We start from the raw sequence: 9,061 nt of genomic DNA, 5'->3' as shown, positions 1-9,061 counted from the left end.
CAGGATTTCAATGTGAAAACGGCGAAGGAATTGTGAAAAACGTGAAGAATAACTCAAAACAGGCTCCACCACCCCCGGGGGTGGTGTCTGCCATGGGTGTGGTAGAGTCTGTCCTGCACCACCCCCTCTGCCACACCCACGGTGCAGGGTGTGGCAGAATCTGTCCTGCACCACTCCTGCACCACACCCTCTGCCACACCCATGGTGCAGGGTGTGGCAGACTCGTTTTTAGAATCCTTATTTGTTGAGGAATCCTCCTTTGTTTGGGATTGTGTTTTATTATAAATAGGACCACGTTTTTTAGGGTTTCTTAAGGAGAGAAAAGAAGAGATTTAGCATTGTTTTGAGCACTTTGAGAGGGAGATATTGTGAGGGAGTTGAGAGCTTTGGTTAGGGTTATATTTGAGTGATTTTGTGAGTTGTAACCCGTTGTATTTCTCCTCCATATAGTGAAATCTCCCCATCCTCTCCCCGTGGACGTAGGCAATTGCCGAACCACGTATATCCTTGTGTTTGGTTTGATTTGTCGTAATTGGCTTGGTTTGTGCAAGTGTTTGGCTTTCTTCTACTCGTGATCACAGGTTCGTTGTGAGTTCGTGCAAGGCTTCCGCAAAGACGCGCGACAAGTGGTATCAGAGCTCAGATTCAGATCTAGGGTTTTGGATTAGGTGGAGGAAGATTCAGTTTGAAGCTTGGTTCTTGGAGTTCTAGGCTTTGGTGGAGTTAGGGTTTGAGGTTGCCGTTGAAGATCTCGCTTTCCTCGTGTGGTTAGGAGTTCTATTTGGAATCCAATCTAGGGTTCAGTTGGGTAATTTCTTATTCTTTCAAAGTTTGGATCTTTCTCTACAATTTGGAAGTTGTGATTATGGGTGAAGTAATTGGTGAAAGCAGCAAGATGACAGGCACAGTTCAAGTGGGTTTTCAGAACACTAAGATTAGTGTTGTGAAATATGACGGCAAGATCAATTTTGGTTTGTGGATGAGCGACGTACAGGATGCGCTCAATGCTCAAAATCTGGAGGAGACCATCATGGTCGATGTGAGGCCACCTAAATATGAAGAGGCGATATGGGAAAAGATGAATCGAAATGCTTGCGGGGTGATCAGGTCCTGTTTGGAACAGGAGCTGAAATACGATGTGATTGGGGTGACGTCTGCGATGAAGATGTGGGAAATTCTCAACAATAAGTACCTTACGAAGAGTGTTGAGAACCGGTTGCACTTGCTGCGAAGGTTATTCAGATTCCAGATGTCCAGAGGTACCTCGCTTGCGGCTCATGTGAACAACTACACTAAGTTGTTGTCGGACTTGGCGAACGTGGATGAGAAGATCACAGATGAGTACAAGGCTATTATTCTTTTGGGCTCCTTACCGGATGAGGAGTATGATACCTTCGTGCTTACGTTGCTGAACGGGAGATCTTCTATCACTTATAGTGAAGTGACTAACGCATTGACGAACTATGATTTGAGGAGGAAGGATAAGGAGACTTCCCGCGCTAGTACTTCAGGAGAGGCCTTGTCGGCGAGAGGTAGAAGCTCATATCAGAAAGGTGGAAACAGAGGGAGGTCAAAGTCAAGAGGTCGTCACCAGCTTGGAAAGAATCAATGTGCATTCTGCAAGGAGCAGGGACATTGGAAAAGAGATTGCCCGAAAGTCAAAGAAAAGGAGAATAGCAAGAATAAGGGCCCGAAGGCCAATGAGGTGAATGTTGCGAAAGGCGATGATTCCGATGATTCGAGCTTTTCTCTTTTGATTACTCCGGAGGTGAACCATTTGGATGCATCGGAGTGGATGCTTGATTCTGGCGCTACTTATCATGTGACTCCTAGGCGAGATTGGTTCTCATCATTTGAGAGACTCGATGGGGGTGTTGTGGTCATGGGAAATGATCAATCCTGTGGCGTTCGTGGGATAGGTACTGTGAGGATTCGGATGCACGATGGAGTAGTCCGTGAGCTGAAGGAGGTGAGATTCGTTCCTCAACTTAAGAAGAATCTTATCTCAGTGGGGGCTTTGGAGGCGAAGGGATTCAGGGTGACCTTTGAGGATGCTGTAGCAAAGGTTACTAAGGGATCTTTGGTGGTGATGAAGGGAGTCCGAAATCATAATTTATATTATCTGAAGGGGAGCACCGAGATTGGCCAGGTTGCTTCGGCGATTTCAGAGGCGGACATGAGCAGACTTTGGCACTACAGGCTAGGGCATACAGGTGAAAAGTCACTGCAGGCATTGTGCAAGCAGGGGCTTTTGAAGGGAGCCAAGAGTGGTAAAGTAGAATTCTGTGAGCACTGTGTACTTGGCAAGAAGACGAAGGTGAAGTTCGGGACGGCCATTCATAGGACGAGGGGCATCTTGGACTACGTGCACACAGATGTTTGGGGTCCCACTAAGACGGCATCACTTGGTGGTCGACATTGGTTCGTCACGTTCGTTGATGACTATTCTAGGCGATGTTGGGTGTACACCATGAAGCATAAGAGTGAAGTCCTAGATTTGTTTGTGGAGTGGAAGAAGAGATTGGAACTGCAGACTGGGAGAAAGATCAAGACGTTGCGATCCGACAACGGCGGCGAGTATACCTCAGACCCCTTTCTGCAGCTATGTCGAGACGAGGGCATAGAGAGGCACTTCACAGTTAGTCATACACCGCAGCAGAATGGGGTGGCAGAGAGATTGAATCGGTCTTTGCTGGAGAAGATTCGATGTTTATTGGCGCATAGTGGTTTGGAGAAGATCTTTTGGGCTGAGGCACTTTCTTATGCGAGCCACCTCATTAACAGGCTGCCTTCATCTGCGATTGAGGGGAAGACCCCTATGGAGATGTGGTCGGGAGAGACAGCACATGACTATGACCAGCTTAAGGTATTTGGTTGCCCTGCATATTATCATGTTAGAACTGATAAGTTGGAACCTCGAGCTAGGAAGGCCATATTTGTAGGATTCAAGCGTGGTGTCAAGGGATACAAGCTTTGGGATCCAGTTGATAAGAAGATTGTGCTGAGTAGGGACGTCACATTCGATGAGGCTTCTATCTTGAAGCTTCCCAGCTCTCATCAGGTGGAGAGCAACCCGACAGAGGAGATTTCGCAGGTGGTGGAGATTGATGCAGCTCCACAGAGTCCAGATAGTGCAGTATCCATGAGAGTGCCGACTGAGGTGACGCCAGGCGAGCACGACGGTGATGCGGAGGATACGGGTACTCATGAGCAGGATCAGGGACCGACGGCTCAGGTTCAGGATTCTATTGCGGCACGGAGACAGAGGAGAGACATACGGGTGCCAGCACGGTATGCCGACACAGTTGCATATGCACTTCCGGTGGAGAGTATCGATGAGATGGTGCCTACTACATTCAGAGAGGCCGAGCAGAGTTCGGAGGCTGATTCGTGGCAGGTGGCTATGCAGGAGGAGATGGAGTCTCTTCACAAGAACGATACATGGGAGCTTGTAGAGCTTCCAAAGGGGCGGAAGGCGATTGGGTGCAAGTGGGTGTACACGAAGAAGGAGGGCATTGAGGGCACTCCAGTGAGGTTCAAGGCTAGGTTGGTTGCGAAGGGCTATGCACAGGAGGAAGGTATTGATTACAATGAGGTTTTCTCTCCGGTGGTGAAGCATTCGTCGATTCGGATTTTGCTAGCTTTGGTGGCACAGTATGGATTGGAGTTAGATCAGTTGGATGTGAAGACAGCATTTCTTCATGGTGATCTTGATGAAGAAATATATATGACTCAGCCATTGGGATTCCGAGCTGCAGGGAAAGATAAGTTGGTTTGCAGGCTAAAGAAATCGCTATACGGTTTGAAGCAGTCTCCTCGACAGTGGTATAGGCGATTTGATGGTTTTATGCTTGGTCATTCGTACACTCGGAGCCAGTTTGATCCTTGCGTGTATTTTCGCAAGTTGAGAGGAGGTGCGTACATTTATTTGTTGCTTTATGTCGATGACATGTTGGTTGCTTCTAGTTCCAGGTCAGCTATAGATGAGTTGAAAGTTCAGCTTTCGAATGAGTTTGAGATGAAGGACTTGGGCGAGGCGAAGCGCATTTTAGGGATGGAGATCGGCAGAGATAAGAAGAAGGGCAGGATTTGTTTGACACAGCAGGTGGGTAGTTATGCATTGGTTATGTTGATTCGTATTATGCCGGGGATTTGGATAAGCGCCGGTCTACTACGGGGTATGTGTTCACTTTGACCCGTGCGCCGGTGTGTTGGAGATGCACCTTACAGTCTACGGTGGCTTTGTCTACGACGGAGGCAGAGTATATGGCAGTTACGGAGGCTGTGAAGGAGGCTATTTGGCTTCGAGGACTTTTGGAAGAACTTGGTATATCGCAGCGATCCGTCACTATTCATTGCGATAGCATGAGTGCTATATATTTGGCGAAGAATCAGGTTTTTCATGCGAGGACGAAGCACATTGACGTTCGTTATCACTTCGTTCGGGATGTTCTTGAAGATGGCGATGTGGAAATTGTGAAAGTCCACACGAAGGATAATCCGGCAGATATGCTCACTAAGGTGGTTCCGAGCAACAAGTTTGATCATTGTCGAAACTTGTTGCACATTCGTAATTGTTGAGGCCGTTGGCGGCCATTTGGATGAACTACGGGCGGCTTGATCCCTTGGGAGAGGGGGTACGTAGGCAACCGCATTGGTGCAGCCGAGTTTAGAGAGACGACACATTGGTGCTCATGTTGGTGTCGGCTCAGTGTTGGGAACACTTCGCCGAGGTGGAGAATTGTGAAAACGGCGAAGGAATTGTGAAAAACGTGAAGAATAACTCAAAACAGGCTCCACCACACCCTGGTGTGGTGTCTGCCATGGGTGTGGTAGAGTCTGTCCTGCACCACACCCTCTGCCACACCCACGGTGCAGGGTGTGGCAGAATCTGTCCTGCACCACTCCTGCACCACACCCTCTGCCACACCCATGGTGCAGGGTGTGGCAGACTCGTTTTTAGAATCCTTATTTGTTGAGGAATCCTCCTTTGTTTGGGATTGTGTTTTATTATAAATAGGACCACGTTTTTTAGGGTTTCTTAAGGAGAGAAAAGAAGAGATTTAGCATTGTTTTGAGCACTTTGAGAGGGAGATATTGTGAGGGAGTTGAGAGCTTTGGTTAGGGTTATATTTGAGTGATTTTGTGAGTTGTAAGAGAATTTGTGTGATTGTAACCCTTTGTACTCTCCTTGATTTAGTGAAATCTCCCCATCCTCTCCCCGTGGACGTAGGCAATTGCCGAACCATGTATATCCTTGTGTTTGGTTTGATTTGTCGTAATTGGCTTGGTTTGTGCAAGTGTTTGGCTTTCTTCTACTCGTGATCACAGGTTCGTTGTGAGTTCGTGCAAGGCTTCCGCAAAGGCGCGCGACATTCAACCGCTCGACATTGATACACATCACGAGAAGAACTTTTCCAGCCGATGTTCCAATTCTTATACATTGCCCATATCTCAACCCTTCTTTCCATTCTACGCGTGTCAAGTTGAAGAAATGAATGCAGCAAAAGAATGAAGCTGCATTCATTTACTATCTTGTCTTAAATCAAAGAATCTCTCTAAAGCCATTGTCTACGGGCTTCATACCGCTCAGGAGGGTGACACACCGCCCAATTGTTCTTCCGCTTGGTATCTTCAGGAAGATAGCAAACCATAATCATATATGCAATTCGTCTTTCTCTTTTTGTGTGGAAGTTAAAAGATAGCTGAAAGCCAGGCTTCGGCGTTTGATAATATTTGATCAAAAAAGACAGTGGGACCTTGCGGCTCCCTTGGGAAAATTCCATAGAAGGGATCCCTTTGAGATCCTTTCACAGTGAGCAAGGTGTGAGAATTTGGACACTTCTAAGTTGGGCGCACTCTTGCTAGCTCTAAATATCCCTCTAAATATCCCACATACAATGGGTAAGCCCTCCTCCACCCATTCTCTCTCTTTCTTGTGCACTGGATGCGGTTCTAAGAACGTAACGGACACTGTGATGGGTGACAAAAAAACATAGTTTATCTTGATATATGATAGAGGCATGGCATCAAAATCATCATAAACAGCCCAAACTTGATCTTGCACAAAGTCTTGGGGGGTCAATTTTACTTTTTGAGTCTCGGGTCTTGAGTTTGATCCCCCGGTATCTATTGTGCTTATGGGGGGATTCATAAGATGGGTAATGCTAGCGTCATCACCGCAATCTTTTTCTTCATTTGACTGGGACGTTAAGTCCACGAATCCAACAACAGCACGTGAGAAATCTTGAACCAAATTATCTGGTATGGCCAAGGGGTCTACCTCTAACATTCCGTTTGATATCCCGCTTAGTTCTTCGCTGATGAATCTAAATGCCAAGATCCTGTGGGAGAACATCAAAAGCTTATTGCAGAGTATTTGGAAAGATAGCTCAGTCCCTCTCCTGTAGTGCCGCTGGAATACATTTTTGAATCCTTGAACTCTCACTAAGTAGGCAACCTTGGCACCAGAACCTTTTAGAAAATCAGCAAGAATTTCTACAATCCCAAATGCGCACTTCTTCCTCATCCCAGGGTCAGAGCACCACTCCTCATCCCAATCTTTATAAATAGCCCAAACTTCAACCTTCTTCGGGTAATCTCAAGCGGCTCTTTAGTTATACCATCAAAAAGCATGTAAGAGAACATAGAAGCCCCGGTAAGTGTCATTCTGTTCATCTCAAGACCAAAGGTTCCGCAAGGAATTTGAAAGCCAGCATCCTGCCATTTTTTCTCATAGGACTGACAGGGACAGGCTTTGTACCATGCGACATAGATTTGAAGTTTCTGACCTATGATCTTGTCAATTTTACAATAACGACGACGCATGCTCTCTAGATCATAAGCTGCCCAAATCTGACCTTCAGAGAAGTGTTCCGGCTTCCTACTGTTGTCAAAGTCATAGAAGTCCTCCGGTTGCTTTCTGGCTGCGGGACTTTTTTTCCAAAACTCCCAATGCCTTTTGGAGATTGACATTATCTAAGAAGTTCACCTGATTCGTAGCACAACTTGCTTCCAGATCACAAAATATCCTCTTCTGATTCTCATTAATGTCTCCGTTTCCACTGTAAACCTCGCCAGCTGCTCTTTTAAGCCTATAAGAGCTCACCGAATTGTAATATTGAGACAGACCTTCAAACGTACTTCTCTTGGAATCAAATTCTGCCCTATTTATAGGATCTGAGAGAACAGAGAAAGCGTTAGCTGCTGCAAAATTGAGGGCTAACTCAGTGCCTGGGCAATCATTCTTGATGAGCTTCAACTGAGTCACTATCTTTTGATACCGAGCTTCAACAGCAGCCGGACTTGCAGAAGCAAGGAGCTGGAAGTACCCAATACCAATCAATTCCAAAGCCCGGCAGCTCCATTATTGTTGAACAAAGGATTTCGCATACAGTTAGCATCCCTGATGCGTGATCTAGTGTTGGAAAAGCCTTCAGAGCTTCAAGAATTAAGGCTCTTGCACCGATGTAATCTCCAGCTCGCATTTTGTGCTTGATAGCTTCTCTTGCTCGCCAGATCTTCACATTCTCTTCATCCATGATACCCTCCCTGCAACAAAGTTCCAAAAAAGCTTAGGTATTATATATCTGAAAATTTGTATAACTATCAGTACAACAATGGTAGTTCCATATCGAAGGTGCAAGAGTATAAAACAAAACTACAAGGGTAATGTTTGTGTTAAAACTCAAAAGTAAGTTACACAAGAAAAATCAGTTTCGGCCTAGTATAGATCAATACGCATAAACATCAAAACGGGAAAACTGCATATAAATGAGAATGTAGGTTAAGAACTAACTATAGACAAGTAAATATGCTATCTTTTGGGTTTCTACATGAGACCTTTATAGAGAATCTAATAGCTACATTAATTATACCTGAGAAATCAAAATTGAACAAGACAAGAATGCAAGAAAATTGCACAGGAAATGGAGAAAATATTAATGCATGATCCCCAGCAAATATAATTGCACAAGTTGTAGCTTTGGGCTAGAAAATTCAAAACAACTGGGTTTCAAATGAAGAGAAATATATATTGAGCTAAAATCAAAGTTGGGTACAGAAAAGGGGATTATTTCCTTTTCATCCACAAAAGCCAAGATAAGTTTCAGAAAAAGATGAGCTTTAACATAGAATCCAAATGGGCAAGCCTGGGATAAGAGAATTATGGAACTGAAAAAAAAAGTGTAGCAAAGCAGTTCTTAAGAAAGGAATGACCTTTAAATTGACAAAGCTTGGAGGCAACCGATCACTTAACATATCAAAAGATCTTGAAAAATTGAGACATGCTGTAATTTAACGAAATACCAGATAACCTTTCAGTCGCATCATTGAACATCACTGTTAAACAACAAATATCTTTGCATTGCAATTTTATGCAAGAAAAAATTGTTTTGACAACTCAATTTCTCACATGCATCAAAGATCTTGAAACCCAAGAAAAGAACACAAAATTACAACAATAAATTGTGTTTTTCCCTTGGGGTTTCAAGATCTTGATGCATGTGAGGAATCAAAGTGTCAAAACTATAGTTACGAATCAAATAATAAATTTACTTGAAAATCTTAGAAAGCTAGGGATCTGAATTACCTCTCTCTGAGTTTCCTGTGTCAAGTTTACCCCTTTTCTTCTCTCTGGTCAGTACTTCACTCCACTGTGCACTGTAAAGAACAGGGACGTGGCTTTTATGAGCTTTTTTTCCTTTAAAAAAATAGAAAAGGGAAAAGACACAGTATTTGAGTTCATTTTTCAAACAACAAAACAAAACCCCATATGCTATTCAAGGCTCAATGATCCATGCAAGCTGAGCCCCTTGGATTTTACGGCACACAAGCACTTCATAATTCGGCAAATTTTGAAAACCATCATATTCCCAAACTTATTCATCAAAAACGACCTATTTAAAACTTATTTGTCCAGCCAATTGGTTGAAACTGGGCCAAACTTCACGGGGCTTTAAGTCTCATGAAGTTTTTTACATAACAAAACTTCACGGGACTCGTGAAGCTTGGTATTTTTTTTCGTCAAAAACGATCCAGTTTCAGCCAGTTGGCTGACTGG

The 9,061-nt window shown here is 44.5% G+C and overlaps 1 protein-coding gene across 1 annotated transcript; it reads right to left on the bottom strand.

The window, feature by feature from the left end:
- LOC109825613 lies at positions 5,703–8,844 on the bottom strand. Its single transcript, XM_020392473.1, is given in 6 exon segments — positions 5,703–6,600; positions 6,603–6,959; positions 6,961–7,324; positions 7,326–7,551; positions 8,591–8,661; positions 8,769–8,844. Coding segments are annotated over 4 exon segments (1,797 nt in total). The 5' UTR covers positions 7,542–7,551; positions 8,591–8,661; positions 8,769–8,844; the 3' UTR covers positions 5,703–5,740.

Source organism: Asparagus officinalis, chromosome 10 (assembly GCF_001876935.1).
Source record: "Asparagus officinalis chromosome 10, Aspof.V1, whole genome shotgun sequence".
Classification (NCBI taxonomy): domain Eukaryota; kingdom Viridiplantae; phylum Streptophyta; class Magnoliopsida; order Asparagales; family Asparagaceae; genus Asparagus; species Asparagus officinalis.
The sequence above is the reverse complement of the archived record's forward strand: the minus strand, read 5'-3'. Positions and strand labels throughout refer to the sequence as shown.